The 18,316-nt window shown below is 32.9% G+C and overlaps 1 protein-coding gene across 5 annotated transcripts in view; it reads left to right on the forward strand.

The window, feature by feature from the left end:
* The first annotated feature begins 162 nt into the window (after positions 1–162).
* The window catches only part of LOC115889701 (neurabin-1), a 61,256-nt gene continuing 43,102 nt past the window's right edge, over positions 163–18,316 (forward strand). For 2 of the 5 annotated variants that reach the window (XM_030909757.1, XM_030909762.1), the window contains exon 1: positions 164–342. In XM_030909757.1, the coding sequence (XP_030765617.1) occupies positions 276–342 (67 nt within the window). In that variant the 5' untranslated portion in view covers positions 164–275. Of the gene's footprint in view, positions 343–18,316 lie in introns of all 5 variants that reach the window. The other 3 variants (XM_030909761.1, XM_030909758.1, XM_030909760.1) reach the window with 2 other exon arrangements.

Below are 18,316 nucleotides of genomic sequence, written 5' to 3' on the forward strand. Positions count from 1 at the left end.
GAGCAAAATATAGGTAGCAAACAAAAATGAACCGCGTACAGACGGATGGAGGAATTTATTTATAGATCGTCCGTGTTTTCAGCTCGCGGCCAGTCCGACTCAACTTAAGCCTTCTTTCTTCTCCCGTTTAGTTTTGTCGTCGGTTTGCCGCGACCCGACGCGCCTTTTCCTGTTTTTTTTCTTCTATTTAACGACGACAACAACAACATTGCAACGGTGGTGCGTGCCCACAACATGACGGAAAGATCAAACAACGCCACCAGAAACAGTAATAAATGGTGAAACGTGCATCAGTGTGGAGAATGTGTCTGAGAATAAGGCTGCTCTGTATAGACTGTTCAGGTTGGTACCTCTGACAAAGTTTACAGCCTCTGATGCGCCTCTCTCTCTGTGTTTTTGTTGTGGTATAGCGGGTTTAGGATTTGTCTAGTTCGCAGGGATTTAAATCTGGCATGCCGCGTGTCATTACGCCGGCTGGTAAACTTAGAATGCTGTTTCCTGTTTATGTAATTTGGTGTTGTACACACGCGGTTTTCAGGATAAGGGTGGATCAGTGTTGCCAGAAATTTTCGAGCGAATACTTTCAACGGAGCCTTAAAAAACCTTCATATTCCTTCAACTTCACAAAAAAATCCAGATCTTGTTAAAACTCACCAAATTTCGTGTTTGGTTTGGTTATTATAAAATACATCAAATTTTATAATTAGGAGAAAATTTTTAAAAACTTATTTCTGGTCATTTTTAGACACCGATGCATTTAAATAAACTTTAAAAAAACGATCAAAAATGCTGTGATAGATACTCGACAACAGTATTTTTTTATGTTTCATAAAAATCATCTTACTATGACTGTCATACAAATATGTAGCTGACTGTCAGCTGACTTATTAGATATGTATGTTTTCCGTTTACCTATTTATTGCTTTTCAACATCAAGAACTTTAGTTTAGTTATGGTATGTGTGTAATAAGACGTGTGTTGAAAGATAAAAATGTATCTATTAATTTTTTGTTAAATGTTAACATCTTTCGAATTGTGGACTTGGTTTGACAGCAACATTGCTTTAAATTGAGGCATCTTTAATTATTAATCGTTGTTAAAGTGAAAAACTAGATGTAGGAAAAACAATAAATATTCTTACTACATATTTTAACAATTTTTATAGTACAGAACTGCCAGAAACCTTCATATTGTATTCTTTTTGGATAAAAATCCTTCAGTCCTTCAATTCTGGCAACACTGGGGTAATGGCGTTGTCTTTTTTTTAGCCGACCATACCAATAGGTATGGTAGGCTATTAAGATCGGCAAAAAAAAGTTTTTTTAATTTCACTCAAAATAAGTTATTTGGGTCATAAATGACCTATTATTCTCATGGTATCTGTCTGTCTGTCCGTCTGTCCGTCCGTCTGTCTGTCCGTCCTGTCCGTCCTTTGCTAAAAGGACAGCCCCTTGTCATGAAAAAAAAGTCTGGAACTTCTTAAAGAAGTGCTTTTACAGAAACAAAGCCGGAATAACCATAACAAGAGAAAGAGTGTACAATAATTCCAGATACCTTGTGAGTGCGGTGAGTTGCATATTGGAGAGACAAAACAACAGTTCAATAGAATGCATATTTCTTATTATAACTTCTACATTAATTTGTCAATTTATGTTGTTAGTTTATACCGTATGATCGAAAAAAAAAACGGCGTCCAGTTGGCTTGGAAATGAACATCGATGACATTCCCCATATAATTTTACATATAAAAGGACAGCGATCTTCATTTCATAGCTATCGCCGACGCCGTTTTTTTTTCGATTATACGGTACTATTGTATTTTTATATCACTCCTTTTCATGTTTTTCATCTCTTATATATATTTTTTGTGGTGTGGAGGGTAAGGATCTGTTTATTTCGCATCTATTTAAATCTGGACGACAGTATAGCGCCAGCTGCTAAACTTGGATCGCTATTTCCTGTTTATGTAGTTTTCTATCGTGTACACGCGAGATTTTCAGGATGGCGGAGAATATTGCTCTTGTTTCCTTTTAGTTGCGTATTTTTAATTAGTCTATTATTGAATCTTATAATTTTATTTGCATTTCAATTTAGTTTAATATTCCATTAAAGTTTCAGTATTTTTTTAAAAGTTGCATTATATTTTAATAGTTGTAAATATTTTAAATGTGTCAGCAACTGCCTTTAAGGATAAATTATCTTCAATAATGTGAATACATATAAAATCTATTGAGCACGAATAATCGACCCTATTTGAGGAAATGTGGATTTGTCTTAAAAATAAATTACCAAACCTGAAGTCTTCTATAAAAAGTCAATAAAGGAACTATAAAGACTTGCACGGAAGAGCATAATTAATTTCGAATAGCATGCATTTTTTCTTTTATTTACAATCGTGTTCCTTCAAGAATAATTTTGTTTAAATTCTTGAAATTTGGAACTCCAGTAGTCTATATAGTCCACTAGTGTTTATATTTTATAATGGGTTTTTTGCAGTTGAGAATATAATGTTTTTTTAATGAAGATTGTTCTCACTGAAATTAACGAAAATCTTTGATTTTTTTCTGTCGTAAGTTCTGAGAAACTTTTTCGAGTGATCGTTAGAAGATTCCCATTCCAGGTTACGAATGGAGTCTTCCTGGTTCTTGAGTTCCGCTTATAGTTGGTTTCCGCTTGGAAAGCAGAACGGTTCTGGCTCAGTTAGTGGAGTGTTCGTTCCTTTTCTAGCTAGAACGTTTGCTTTTTCATTGTCTTCTATCCCTTAATGGGCACCCATCAGAGTAGGAGGACTTTATTTTCTTTTACTAATTTGTTCAGTTTCTCTAGACATTCCTTGACCAACTTCGAATTGTTGGTTACTGACATCTTTTAATGCTGCTTGACTATCGGATAAGGTGACTATTTCCTGTTTTCGATAGTTCCTATCTAAGATACATTTTACGCATCTTTCGATAGCGTAGATTTCTGCCTAGCATCCCCAGCATTGGTCCAGAGTATTTAGTTTTTGGCTCAAATACTCGTATCTCTGTCCCTGCTTTGGTTTTGGAAGCCTCAGTGTACCACGTTATGGTTTGGTCTTTTACATGAGCAAACTGAATAGGTACGACGCGACGTAAGGTAAAACATTATGTGTAGACGCGCCTTAACTCTGCTACTCGTTCGAGTATTATCGGTTTTTTGTTTCAAGTAAATTCCTTGGTAAATTCTATCATATTTTGGAAAGTAAAATTTACTCCTATTAATATAATTTATTTCTGTTGTCGGACAATGTCACCTCTTACTCTCTTACCAAAATCCATTCGATAATAATCGTGATCAATTTCGAATCAAATCGTGAATTAGTAGACATCTTTGTCTTAAGCTTTCTAAGCTTCGAGAGATCATCTTTATAATCGTATAAAATTGATGTCAGTATTGGTACAGCGAAATATTACGTTTAGCAAGAGCAAAGAGAATTTTACAGGTGAATCGCACAATAGAACGAGGGCATTGTTTCAGCCTGCAAGATCGTGTTTTCTGAAGTAATTAAGACTTTAACTTATAGGGGAAAATGGTGGATGAATAGGAAATTCCAAGAAGTCATTTCCGTTCATTGAACTAAAATTGTTAATTCCCAGGCGTGAACCTTAGAGGCCAAGCCATTGCTGCAATTATTCGACATTTTTCGAATAAATTATTTAAATAGTAGGTATGTAACTTTCATAATTAAAACAAATAACTACTATACGATCGAAAAAAACAGCGTCAAAACGGCTGGGGAATGACAATCGAAGATATTTTATATTAAGTAAAAATGATTTGTAAACGGTGTAGTTTAAAATTCGAAAAAAAGTTGGTTCTTTTTTCAGTAACATATCACATGTTTTAAGTGATTTTATTCGAAATTCAATATAGTCCAGTAAATGAAGGTTGAAACCACGGCCTAATTCATCGACCGGGACTTTTTAGGCGGATTGTTTTTGGGGAGTAGTTTTTGGGGAAAAATTATAACACCGTGCTCGGCCAGCTTTGGCCGAAAAAAAGGATCTTAATGGCCTAAAAATAAGTTTTCGTAAATATCTGCCACAATATGCATTTTACAAAATTTTTCTTGGAGTAAAAAATGAAGCTTAGGTAATTACCTACAAAAATGGTTCATCATTTTTTACGTAGTATTAGTAGTTTTTGAGATATTCCGCCTCGAAGATCTCTGATTTTTTTTTTCATGTCTTAACGCTCCGAAGATAGATTTCATGAGCGTATCATTGATTGATAGGACAAATTGTTTAATAACTCGACTAAAATTTAATATTTTTTGATGATTCAAAGTTGATTTAAAAGGTAGAATCAGCAGCTATTGCATTTTGGAACTTCTTTGAATTTTGTCTTATTCTTTGATAATAAAAAAAGTACGAACAACTTTGCGAAAAAAAAGTGCCAGTACCTTTTTTTAGCTAAGAACCCAATCTTCCATTTGTCGATCATGAAAATCATCTACATACCCAATTTCGGCCAATATTAGCGGAACATCCGTTACTACTACGCTTAAAAATGGCCCTAAAGGGTCAAACTTTAGGGCGGTTTTTAACCGTTTATTTTACGAAAAAAAGTGCCAGGATCTTTTTTGTAGATAATCACCTAAGTTTCATTTTTTATTCCAACAAAAATTCTGTAAATTGCATATTTTGGCAGATATTTGCGAAAAGCTGATTTTTAGGCGAGTTGGAGTCATTTTTTAGGCCAAAGCTGGGCGAGCACGGTGTTTTCTCCGTGTTACTCCCCAAAAGCTACACAATCCGTCTAAAAAGTCAAGGTCCACAAATTACGTCGAGACTTGGGTCTTTTTGTGTCCTTATAACTGGACTAATATGAAAAACTTATTCGTGGTTTTGAAGTTATCAAAGTTAGCAATCACGTTTGCTCCCAATCCGAATATTTTGTAGATTTTTTATTTAGCTACATAAAATTAGCCTCATTAAATAAAAGAATTTTTCGTTTTTATTTACATTTTTAAAATCAAACTCTAAATACATTTTTTGTTCGAACTGTAAGCATTTCTGGAAATTATCCACTGGACGAAAATAGATGTTTCTCTTTACTTTGCATTGATTTGTAATTCAAGTGAAAGCAGATTTTATGTACATAAATTGACGTTTATCGATTCTACAGACACAAACTCATAAATCATCTGCCAGTAAGTGAATAACATTTACAATTATTATGTTCAAGACATTGTTTTAAATAGCAACTAAATTGTTATTTTACTACATTTTTGTTATTAGTGTCTCCTTTGAAAAATATTTGGTAGTATCTAAAGTATTGATAAAATAACTATTATTTGTTGATAATCAAAAATGGAAACTGCATCAGAGTTAACTTAGAAGTGACGATCGATTACATTCACTATATAAGTTTACATATAAAATGTCATCTCTAAAGTTGCCATCTCCAAACAAAGTCAAAATATATTATTTACCTAAATTACACATTATTTTACACAATATATAGAATTTAGTAAAAGTATATCAATATTTTACCTGTACTAGCTTTCATATCAACTTATTTAATAAAAGAAAGTGAATATATTAATTTTGCTTGCTTCTGGTTTTATTGTACTATAAAGTTATTAAGCAATCCAATTCGTTCTTTACTGTTTTATGATCTATATATATAAATCTGACTGTCCTGACTGATACTGACTCATCAACGCCCAGACCAAACCCTTGACCCTAGAAAGCTGAAATTTTGCACAGGGGTTCCTTTTATGATGTTTACGTGAGATAAGAAAGGATTTTTTAAAATTCATCCCCTAAGGGGGTAAAAAGGGGGGTGGAATATTACAATATTTTTTATTTAAAAAACGGTCAAGTTTCCGAAAAAACGCTTAAACACGTATATTTTATTTTCTTTTTTTACATATTCTAAGATTTTTTAAAAATGTATACAGGGTGTTTCGATGATTAATCACGGTCAATGATTAATCACGATCCTGCATAAAGCGCTTGACTTAAAAAGCTGATTTTTGGAAAACGGATTGACTTTAGGGTGTAGAGGTTCGATAAGAAAGGATTTTTCGAAACTCGAATTCTAAGGGGGTGAAACCACCCCTTAAATATTAGAATATTTTTTATTTAAAAACCGGTGAGTTTTTCCGAAAAACTCTTAAACACGTTTATTTTATTTTGTTGTTTTACATATTTTAAGATTTTTTAAAAATGTATACAGGGTGTTTCATAAAATAGAACCATTGAGTAATCACGATTCTGCTTAAACTGCTTGACGTTTAAAGCTGATTTTGGCAAACGGATTGACTGTGGGGTGTAGAGGTTCGATAAGGAGGGGTTTCTCGAATCTCAAATTCCAACAGGGTGAAAACGCCCCTCAAATATTACAATATTTGTTATTTAAAAAACGGATTGTTGGGAAAACGCTTGGACACGTATAATTTATTTTGTTTTTTTACATATTTTGAAATTTTTGTAAAAAATCATACAGGGTGTTCCAAAAAATTAGGTAATTGATTAACCACGATTCTGCTCCAGTTTGTATGTTAATGGAAATTCTTGCTTTGCTTTATCATATCACCATTACAAATTACAAATGATTAATTCGACGTGAACGAAGTCGCGGGTACATGCTAGTTATTAATAATTGTGTATCGGTGTATGAATAAAACGTTTTTATTATTCATACACCATTGTTGGTTTATATATTTTTTATTAACGTAAAAAATCAGTGAACAATGTTATTAATGTAACGAGAGTTGTACTTTTGTAACGAGAGAGAGAGTTTATTGTTGGAAAAGCGATAAAAATAACAAAATATTTTTTGTAAAATGCCACTGAATTAAAATCTAAATGAAAATTAGCTTCTCAGTGGATTTTTATTTGTAAACAAACTTGTCTAACTAATAAAAAACCATTTGTGTTAAACTAAAATTGGTTAAATGATTTACAAGTAAAAATCTAAGGAGAAGCGTTTCCTTTGGCGTAGGGTGAGTCTTAAATAAGTGCAAATATTTTTAGATGTGGTATATTTCGACCCCGGAAACACGTCTATGAGGTTTTTTTTCTCAAAATTTCTTTTTTTGAAAATTTCGAATTTTTTGAAAAAAAATTTGGATTTTTTTTAAATTTTTAATTAAAAAACACAATCTTTATAATATGACAACATAGGTAGTAGATTAAATTGACAATTTACAAGAAAACCCAGAAAAGATCCAGCGGTTTTCAAAATGTAATCATTTTTTTGGAAATTTTCGAAGTAAAATATCTCCATTATTTTGAATTGAAAACCGGTAAAGAGAAAATATGTTTCTTTTATCGAGATCTACCAGCCCTGAATTTATTTACTCTTATTTAGGACTCACCCTGTATAATCCTTACAAAAAATACTATTCAGTGTAAATATTTCTGTAACAACTCAAGAAAAAGTAAGAAAAAGGCTAATTTTAAAGCCAGGAAATATTGTTTATGACATTGTTTGTCTTATCGGCTCATCAAAAAACACATTTTTACATGAAAAAATATAATCTGGCTAACCGAGTACTACATAATATCTCTAAAAATAGTTGCTAAATGTTACCGTTCCAATTAATTTTTTTTCGTCGGAATCTAAAATAAAAATAAGCAGCCGTAAACCAGATGACGTTTAATTAAGACTGGATCGTGAAATTTTGTACTTAATTGTAGAAGCCAGTATTTATTATTTTCAGTCTTATTTCATTATATGAACTACAGAAGGATGATAAATAAATGCCCATACCATATTAAAAAAGGTCTCTTGAGTTTTATTGCAGAATTTCTTTGGTTCAGTATCACAGTAAACTACTTATTTATTATTAGATTTTTTCTTTTTAATTTTGAATTCACATATGTTTCTTTTCTTGAAAAGAATTCTGCTTTCCCCCACTGGAAGAAAATCTACAAAATAAAACAGTTAATTTCCCAACACCACTGCGTTGAATCCAGACGGAAACCAGCTTGTCAGCGGACTTTTACTAGTAGAACAAATTTGGCTAATCGACAAATAATGTTTACGTTTTAAGTATATGTCCTGAAGTTATATCTCCTGTCATCGTCAGAAGCAAAAAAAAACATTTTTAAAATAATAATTTAATTTGAATCATAATATCAACCACACACACACAACGATCATTGTACGAAACATTTCTTTGAAAAGACGCACATACACACATTACACTCTGTACCGTTCTTCCGATTCAGGATTGCCGGTGGATCATCAATAATTGATGATAGGTATATAGTTGATATTATGATTCAAATTAAATTATTTAAAATTTGAGTGAGTTTTTTTTAATTATACGTCAATAATATCACACTAGTCTAAAAAATATGTTTATTGAATTATCTAAGGGCTCACACAAACGCACTGACGACCAGGTTGCATCGACCAGCCAACGGGCAGGCCATTAAATCAAATGAAAAAAAAATCAAGCTGCGACCAGTAACAACATTAAATCAAATGCTGGTCGCTGCGACCTGGTTGTCAGTGCGTTTGAGCTCTAAGTAGTACTTTTTTCATAATAATGGGTATCTAGGAGAACAAGGTATTGCCAAAACTGACATGAGAGCTAAATAGAAAACATTCTTTGATCTTAACTTACAACAAAATCTTTTAGATTATCCTGAAAATTTTGTATATGGCGTCAAGTCATTCATGTATAATTCGAACAGAAAAAAATGTTAACAGTTTGTTGTCTAATTTGAGTAGGTTGCACCTTGCACCTCTGTGCAACAGACTAGCCTACTACTCTAAAGACTAACTAACTAACCTAAAGACTCTCTTTAGGTTAGATTAGGTTGCTGGGGTTTGGGAACCTGGTTGATCCTCCCTCGGAGGCCTTGGGTCCATTGCGATACCCCTGTATTGTACCATTTCTCTCTCTCATTCTTTTTTGTGTTAAAGCATTTCCAGCTCTTTGCAAAGTTCCCGATGTCGTTGATTTGGCTTCTGCTGCTTCCTCTGCTCCCTCTAAAAAATCGTGCCCCAAAGTTTTAAAGCGTCGGTTTTTCAGTTCTGAACAGTGGCACAGCAGGTGATCTATGGTTTCTTCTTCCTCTCCGCATTCTCTGCAGTAATCGTCGTTGGCTCACGAGGTTTACCCTCGTAGGGCAGTTTTCAGTGACGACACCTATAATTATGCGTACTAGGTTCTTTTTGTGCTCTAGTAGTTGTTTTGTCTTTTTGCTATCTACCACTGGCCACAGTTTTCGACCTGTAGTCACAGTCTTTGCGGTCCTCACGGTGTTGCCACGGCTCTTGCTGCTTGGCCTTGATGGTAGTTCCTACAGCTTTCTTCAGTGTGTTGATCACCACAAGTGGTGAGTCATCTGCCACGACCTCTCCCCTGGCTCCTTCTTTGGCGAATCTGTTCGCTTTTTGGTTGCTCGCCACATTGCTATGACCTGATACTCATCACAGTGTGGCTCCGCCTTGACGCAGTTCATCACAGTTTTCGATCTCACTGATTACATGGTGATGCTTTTTAAAGCGCCCAAGCTCTCAGAATATATCACGATATATATAGTTCTATCAGCGATTTTCCCTCGTATACAACTGGCTGAGTGGCCTGCTCTTTATCTTTAAATCGGAAAATAGTACACACGGCTAGGAAAGGCATTAAAAACCCAAGTGTAGCAAGGAGGAAAACCAAATTTACTGGAAGAATACGTTTTCAGTCTGGAAGTAAATCGAATATTTCAAGAGAGGCACAGCCAACTGTGCCGGAAAAATTGGGCTCTCAATTATAAAATATAGCACAATAATGTATGTCTTCGGAAATTTCTTAGTATGTATTTGAAAATTTTCTTTTTTAAAAGTGAAACTAAGTGTAAACAAGTCTAACACACAGTAAAGATTTTGGTTTGATAAAAAATTGTTTGGAGTATAAAGGTTGGCCATAATTTAAGAAACAGTGACGCAACAAAATTAAAAAATGGAATATACATTTTTGAAATGGCCAAATTAAAGAGTAATGCGATCATCAAAAAATATATTTGCTGCAAACTTAATGGGACCAAAATAACTTAATTCAAGTAATAGTTTCGCGATTCCTAACCTCGGCGTCAACTCCTAACCCTAAAAACGGCGTCAGATTTGGCTTGGAAATGAAGATCGTTGTCATTATCGCCATTGCCGAGACATCTTGACCCCGTGTTTTTGATTATACGATGTTAAAGGCCTAAAGCGACAACATAAGCACAGTTATACACATAACATTGAATTTTGCCAATAAAAGGCAATGAAATATTATGTCTATTCTTTTTTGTTATCTGATTTAAGGTGGAATTAAGAACTTCTAATCTAGCTGCTGGTAAACGTACACGTACACGAGATTGATATAAAACGATGGAATACAAAGTAGCGAGCCGACTCTAATCGGAATTATTTAATACCTGCCGTGTTTAGATGAGTATTTAAATTGAAGGCTTTTCAAATACCTCGTAAATCGTCACGTTCTTAACGGTAAACATAGTCAGGCGTCTCGCGATATTGCTTTCAGCCTTTCTCCTAATATACTATCCTATTACCTGACGCCTATAAATTCAGATTTGTTTTTTTACTGAATTTTATATTAATTGCTTGTTTTCAAATATAAGACAATATAATAAATACAATGTATGCTAAAGATGCCACCAATCATCCTAGGTTTTCTTCAATCCATCGTTAGGCCTACCCTAATCTTTTCCTCTTCTCTGTGATCATCCTTCTAGTTTTTGTATGTTTCTTCAGATCGCCCTCATTTGAGGTCTTCATCTATTTCTATTATTTTCTCAGGACCTCCAGTTTATAATGCATTTGTTCCATCGATCGTCCCTTTTTCTGATATTATGACGGGCAAACTTCCATTTCAATTTTGCTACGTCTCTTCTAACCTCTCTCTCTTACTTTTGTTTTATTTATGATCTATTCATTCTTTTTTCTATGCCAGTTTTTGCGATTTTCTTTACATGCGTTTTTCCTTACATTGATTTTTGTGCTTTTGTGTTGCCGCCTTGTCCATGTTTGATTTAAAAAATAAGTACAGGAAGTGTACATTGATTATACAGGGTGCTACAAATTCGAGGTACGAGCATTGGTATCTCGGTAACCGTAATATATACGAATATGGTTAAATTGGGGTAAAGTTGCGTTTTGGGATATTCACCAAGATGCCATCAAAAAAGTTTTAAAAATTTCAAGGATTGCTGAGTTTTTTTTGGAAAAAACGGATTTTTTTGAAAATTAATTTTATTTTTTCCTGACGTTATTTTTAAGAAAATCAAAAAACTAATTACACATTCTTATAGCCACTTTATTAGGGCTATCTGATAGAATTTTTAGATTTTCAGATTAGCTGATAATTTCTGAGATACAGAGGCCAACTTAATTTTTTTAAACACGGATCTGCATTTTTTATTTCCGGCTTAGAAATAACTCGGTCTTCTGAGTAGAATGATATGCCACATTTTATACTTTTTTTTATTCTGGTTACCTTAACAAGAACGAAACTATTTAATTATTATTTAAAATAATTACAAGTCCGACTCTGGTTTTTTAAATGATTTAATCTGATTATATGCATCGCACCAATATTGATCAGCGCTATTAACATTGAATAAGGAAAATCGAGCCAATTGGAACATTCAAATAAATTATATCCAGGTCAGCAATTTAAAGATATTATTTTTAACTTTTTTATTGTGAATTTGAAATCTCAGTGTGCGATCTAATAATATGCGTAATATTAATCGTAGTTATTATAAATAAATCAACTTCTACAAACTAGTTTCTAACGCTCTACAGGTTACCACCCTCCCTATTGCACAAATTTATTTTTCGTTCAATTTTATTTATAGCTCTTTAAACTATCTTCTTATACTGCCGAATGCGTTTTGTACTCTTTATTGTAAATGTTGAGATGTATTGATTTCACTTTTACAAATGACGTGATTATGTATTAATTTGTATATTATTATTTATTATTTTATTGTATTTGATTTTCCATATTCAATGTTTTACCCCACGTCATTGTTAAGTTTGAAAGCTTATCAATATTGTAAGGATGAATCGATTATATACATATTAAAAAACAGAGCCGGACTTGAAATTGTAAATTAGTAAATAAATTGTGTTCAAATGTCCGAAACAGAAAAAAATATTAAGTGTGGCATATTGTACTCAGGAGACGAGTTTTTCAAAAACTGAAATAAAAAATGCGGGTCCGTATTTAAAAAATTAAGTTGGCCTCTGTATCTCATTAATTATCAGCTAATTTGAAAATCTAAAAATACTATCAGATAGCCCCTAATAAAGTGGCTATAAGAATGCGCAATTAGTTTTTTGATTTTCTTACAAGTAACGACAGGGAAAAATAAAATTGGTTTTCAAAAAAATTTTTTTTTTCAAAAGCTCAGCAATCCTTGAAATTCTTAAAACTTTTTGATGGCATCTTGGTAAACATCCCAAAGGCGCAACTTTGCCCCAATTTAACCATGTTTGTATCTTACAGTTACCGAGATACCAATGCTCGTACCTCGAATTTGTAGCACACTGTATACTCTGGTATGAGGTATTGTGGATATTTTTGTTTTTTAATTTGTAGCTTAATTTGCCGAATGCTACCCAGGTAAATCTTGTCTCTTTATTTTAGTTGTTTGGTTTTCTTTTTCATGTTTAATCTAGCCTAGGTTATATTAGAAATCCTTAATTATTACCTTCAAAATAATTTTGGAATAGTTTAAGTTGCATTTATTTGTAAAAATGGAACTTGTATATGGAACATGGAAGACCCTCTGTGTGTTTTTTGGACTACCGACGATGATTCGGTGGCTTATATCTTCAACCAATTTTCTTATTTAGGAAACAGACCCAAGTATCTTGATATTTTAACGACTTTTGAATTTAAATTTTACATCTGTTTTATAGTTTTTAGACCATCTAACCGTTTGATAAAGAAGGTATTTTAAAAAGATAATTTATACATTTGAAAATTCAGAAAAAGCTTTCTTACCAACCTACTAAATATGCATTTATGTTAAAATATTTTAATCAGATAGCAAGAAATGTATGTTTATTAATAGTTCAGTCCTGTTATTCAGTTCTGCGTATTATTTACGTGTTTCCTATAACATATATCTTGGACATATTCATTTTATTAACAAACACCTCATTACCTGACGAGTATGATAAATATTATAACTTAATAATGGTAACAGTTCGCTATTCTCTGGTGAATACTTATTGCAGTTATTGCAACATGGCCCCTATTTTAAGTATTTATTTTTGTTTCTTGCAGTTTCTTGAAAACCAGCAAAAAAAACTTTTTTGATTTTTTTAAATCTCTTTGTAAATTAGATGTGAATTAGAATTATAGAATATCAAATTCACTCTTTAAAAATCGATTCGTATAGTAAAATCACATTCATTTTTATTATTTTCAGTGGTGTGCAATGTGTGCATATAATGTAGGCCACAATGTGATAATTTTTTTATATGATATTATAACTCATTACTAATTCAAAAGATATTCACATTAAGCATTTTAGCCGACCATACCAATAGGTATGGTAGGCTATTAAGATCGGCAAAAAAAAGTTTTTTGAATTTCACTCAAAATGGGTTATTTGGGTCATAAATGACCAAAATACAAAATATTTTCATGGTGTCTGTCTGCCTGTCTGTCTGTCTGTCTGTCCGTCTGCCGTCTGTAACACGATAACTCAAAAACCGCTGAAACGATTTTAACCAAATTTGGCACAAAAATACTGTGGCACCCGAGAATCTGGCCATTAGTTTTTGGTGGGGGTTTGGTTTGGTTTGGTTTGAAGAGGGTTAAAAATTTTTAAAAATCGTAACTCCAAAATTACAGTAGCTAGCGAAACGCGGTTTTCAAATTAAGATTAGGAATAATATTTGCAACAAAATTTGTAATAACATCAAAATCAGTCAAAGTCGCAGTTTTCGAGATATTAACATATTTTAGTATGGGCGGCTATACGTGCCTCCCGGCGCCGCGATCTTCACTTCATAGCCATCACTGACGCCGTTTTTTTCTCGATTATACGGTATATGGATTTAGAAATAATTAGATTTTAGGTATTTTCGCTCACACGGGAAAAATGTGTGCAACTTTAAGGACTTTTAAATTTAAAAAGTAGTATTTTTATTACTTGTCGTGAGCCAAGGCTCGCTCGTATCGTCTGGAGAAGCTGACTGACCTCAGGCATTCGACCTCTTTTCAGAAACCTACGTTAAAAATGCTTTATGCGTCTGGAGCGGCTTTGGCAAGCCTAAACAGTAGTTTTCACAAAATAAACGAAACAAGTCGTGAGGTATAGACGTACTACAGGGGAGTTATAAATATATTTGCTTTTGAGACGTGAGTTTTTTTTACTTTCTTTTCACTTTCTGTAGAATTTAATTTTATATAGGTCGGATTATTTTGGCATTTTTATATTTCAAATTATTGCTTGTTACTCTATAAAGAACTATAAAATCAATTTAGTTATTCAAAATCATTGAATGAAACTATTAAGAAAGGTGAAAGAAAACGGAAAATAAAACCAACAAATTAAGATCATTTGTTGGTTTTGTTTTCCGTTGTCAAAAAATGTTACTAGGTAATCTACAAAATAAAATAGCTGTTTTTTCAAACGGTTCAAAAGTGGTGTAAAAAAATAACTATTTTACTTTGTAGATTTTCTTACAGCGAAAGTGGCTAAATACCCATAGGAGTTTTATGAAGAGTATGTATTATAATTGTTAAAAAATATATTTGTAACAAAATTAGAACAATTTTAATAATTATTTAATAACAAAAATATCGACACGCTACTGAAACACTTAAGTCTAATTAACGTATCCTAATTATTTTGAACAAGTAGTAAAAAAGAGCTAAAATATAAAAAAATATATATAATTAGTTAATTCTAAGTGAATTTCATAATTAAATGGAAACTGCACATAACGTGTATTATGCCTATATATTGTATAATTACTTACTCTGTTTTTGACCCAGATCTACTGCATGCTGGACAACTAACTAATTTACGGTCTTTCTGAAATTCGCCATAATGTTATTGTTAATTCAGGTTCTGACACAATACCCTTCTAAATTTACCACTTCTAGACAAAACCAATTACCGAAAAAGTAATAAATACCAAACATAAAATAAGCTCATAAAAGCACAACTTATAGTTTCATTCAGAACCTCGTGTGGTTTCCATTAGCGTAGAAGTTTGTTCCTCTAATTTTTATGTAAGCATTCAGAACTTTAAAATTAGTGATAGTAATTTTCACTTAAGCTTCATTCAGAACCCCGAAATTAGTGGTTTTAATTGGGGTAGAAGTTTTTTCCTTTAATTTCAATGTAAGCATTCAGAACGTCAAAATTAGTGGTAGACATTTTCAATTAGTAGAAAAAGTTATCAAACTTTTAAACTTTTCCACTAATTATATAAAATTTGCGAGAAATGTCATTTTGGCATTTGATTATCTTCCGTCAAGAGAAATTGTGGTTAGAAAGAAATCAAAAGTTTATTCTTTAATAAGCTAAATATTAAGCTGTCTCTATGGATACAACTGACTAACGTAAGCTGTTGCTAGGACATTCTATTAATTTTAATTGTTTTTTAAACATTGTGGATTCAGAACCTCCCAATTAGTGGAATAAATTAGTGGTTTCAATTTCACTTTATACTTTTTAGTTTACGATCATTCACAATGTCTAAAGAACACAATTAAAATTAATTAAATATCCTAGCAACAGCTTGCAGTAGTCTGTTGTATCCATAGAGAAAGCATAATATTTAGCTTATAAAACAATAAATTTTTGATTTCTAACTTGTTTCTAACCAAAATTTTTCTTGACCGGTGATAATCAAAGGTCAAAATGACATTCCCCGCAAATTTTGAAGTATAATTAGTGCAAAAGTCAAAAGTTTGTTAACTTTTTCCAATAATTGAAAATTACTGCCACTAATTATGACGTTCTAAATGCTTACATTAAAATTAGGTGAACAAACTTCTACGGCTAATTAAAACTATTAATTTATTCCACTGATTTCGAGGTTCTGAAAGAAGCTTTACTTATTATATTTTTTAGATATCGTGAATGATAAAATAAACTCATAAGTGCCGTATGATAAAAAAAACGGCATCAAAGACAGCTGGAGAATGACAATCGATGCTATTTTTGACGAGGTCGAACCTTAAACGTCATTTAATAAAAATTGACATAAAACTTGTCAAAAATTAATACCTAATATTGAAAAACTAGAAAAGAATAATAAGTTTCCAGATACACAAATCTATTTCCAAAAAACTGTTCTTTCAAATGTTTCGATCGCACCAGTTCTACTCAATATAAAAATCTATATTAAATCATCATTTTTTATGCAGTAAACAAATGCCTTTAAAAATAAAGAAGAGAGAGACTCCAACCCATAAACAACTCCAACCTAACAACTATCCCGTCTGTAACTGTAAAACACTAACTTATAGATTTTTTATATTAATTACAGTTCTAAATTCTAAATATCAGAAAAAATAATTTCTTGAAGATAGATTTCTGTATTCCAAACCAAACATTCTATTTGTCTTCTAGATTTTCTACATTTAGTATTTGGCGGCCTTTAAATTGGCGTTTTTTTTTTAATTTATGTGCTAGGTAAATTATAATGAGATACGATCTGAAGAATCGCCAATCTATAGAAAATGCAAAACGACCTGATTACTATTATTTATTATTCGTTGTAGACCAATTATCTAACAATTTTCTAGCCCGTTCGCGATAATGCATTCGTTCTTCGGACTTTTTGTTTCACCTAAAGACCCACTAATCGATATACAAAAAGTAGTTGAGCGCGGTTACGATGAAAATGTAGGACACCAATGGATGGTCCGAATTCCTGAACCTACGCAAACACGCATAACTGATGTATGTAGACCGTCGTCCGTTTTTAATAAAGTTTTTCGCCACTTTGTGAAAGAGGAAAATTATAATTTCCTGCGGGGGGTTTTCACGACCAAGTTCAAGTGATCAAGTCACAGGAATTTAACTGATTTGAAAGACTTGAATTGATTCAAAATGGCAATAGAATTCACAGAAAGTTTATTAGGTAAAAAACTTGATAGAAAATGGATTAAACGCAGAACTGCTTATGGTGGATCTAATACTTTAATACATAAGCTACACTTTGAAGATTTTGATCACTTCGAAGATCCTGAGAAAATTTTAGGAATGGATGCACTTTCATTTTTATTGGAAAAAGTTGTACTCTGAATTAAAAAAAACAAGACACATTAATTCGTAACGTTATTTCTACTCGGCTTAAGCTAGAAATTACTTCCCTAACTTTGTATTCCGGATTCTGTAAATTCTAACTCATATTTTTTATAAATATTAATAATATTGTGCCGAAATCAGCCCCGTTCTAATTGCCCCGTCCCCATATGACCTTCTGGAATCGCATCAAAGAAGAGACACCGCAATGATTCAGCCGATCGAATAAATAGGAGGAACACGAATGGCGGCGAATGAACAAGAACAATCGAAAGCGTCCCTCTCTATACACCTAATGGTCTAAGAAAATCTAGACTGTCTGTTTCTCTCAAGTTTCTCTCGTATAAGAACCGACGCCTGGGGCGTGAGGAGGATAGAAACAGTGTAGGTAGTCGTGCTCGCGCCTTTTAAAATAAATTCAAATAAAGCCCTTTTAGATAAATAGTTGTAAATAAGTTTGTAAATAGTTCTTTAAGTGTTTTATCGTTATTGTTTTGTAGGTTAGGTTAGGTTAGGTTGCTAGGGTTTGGGATCATGTTTGATTCCTCACTCGGAGGCGTTGGGCCTATTGCGATACCCCTGTATTATTGTACCAAACCTTCCTCTCATTCTTACTTTGCGTTAAAGCACTTCCAGCTCTTTGCAATGTTGCTGATTCCCGATGTTGCTGAATGTCGAATTGCTTTGCTGCTTGTCGAAAGCAATTGCTGATTCCCGAATTCCCGATGTTGCTGATGTTGGCTTCTGCTACTTCCTCTAGTCCCTCCAAAAAACCTTGCCCTATAGTTTTAAAGCGTCGGTATTCCAGTGCCGGACAGTGGCACAGCAGGTGCTCTATGGTTTCTTCTTCCTCTCCGCATTCTCTGCAGTAATCGTCGTCGGAAACTTTCCATCTCACTAGGTTTACCCCTGGGGGACAGTTTCCAGTGACGACACCTACAATTATGCGTACTAGGTCCTTTTTGTGCTCTAGTAGTTGTTTTGTCTTTTTGCTATCTACCACTGGCCATAGTCTTCGAGCTGTATCGCAGTCCTCACGGTGTTGCCAC

Source organism: Sitophilus oryzae, unplaced genomic scaffold (assembly GCF_002938485.1).
Source record: "Sitophilus oryzae breed Bouriz unplaced genomic scaffold, Soryzae_2.0 scaffold_829_pilon_pilon, whole genome shotgun sequence".
NCBI classification, from domain to species: Eukaryota; Metazoa; Arthropoda; class Insecta; order Coleoptera; family Curculionidae; genus Sitophilus; species Sitophilus oryzae.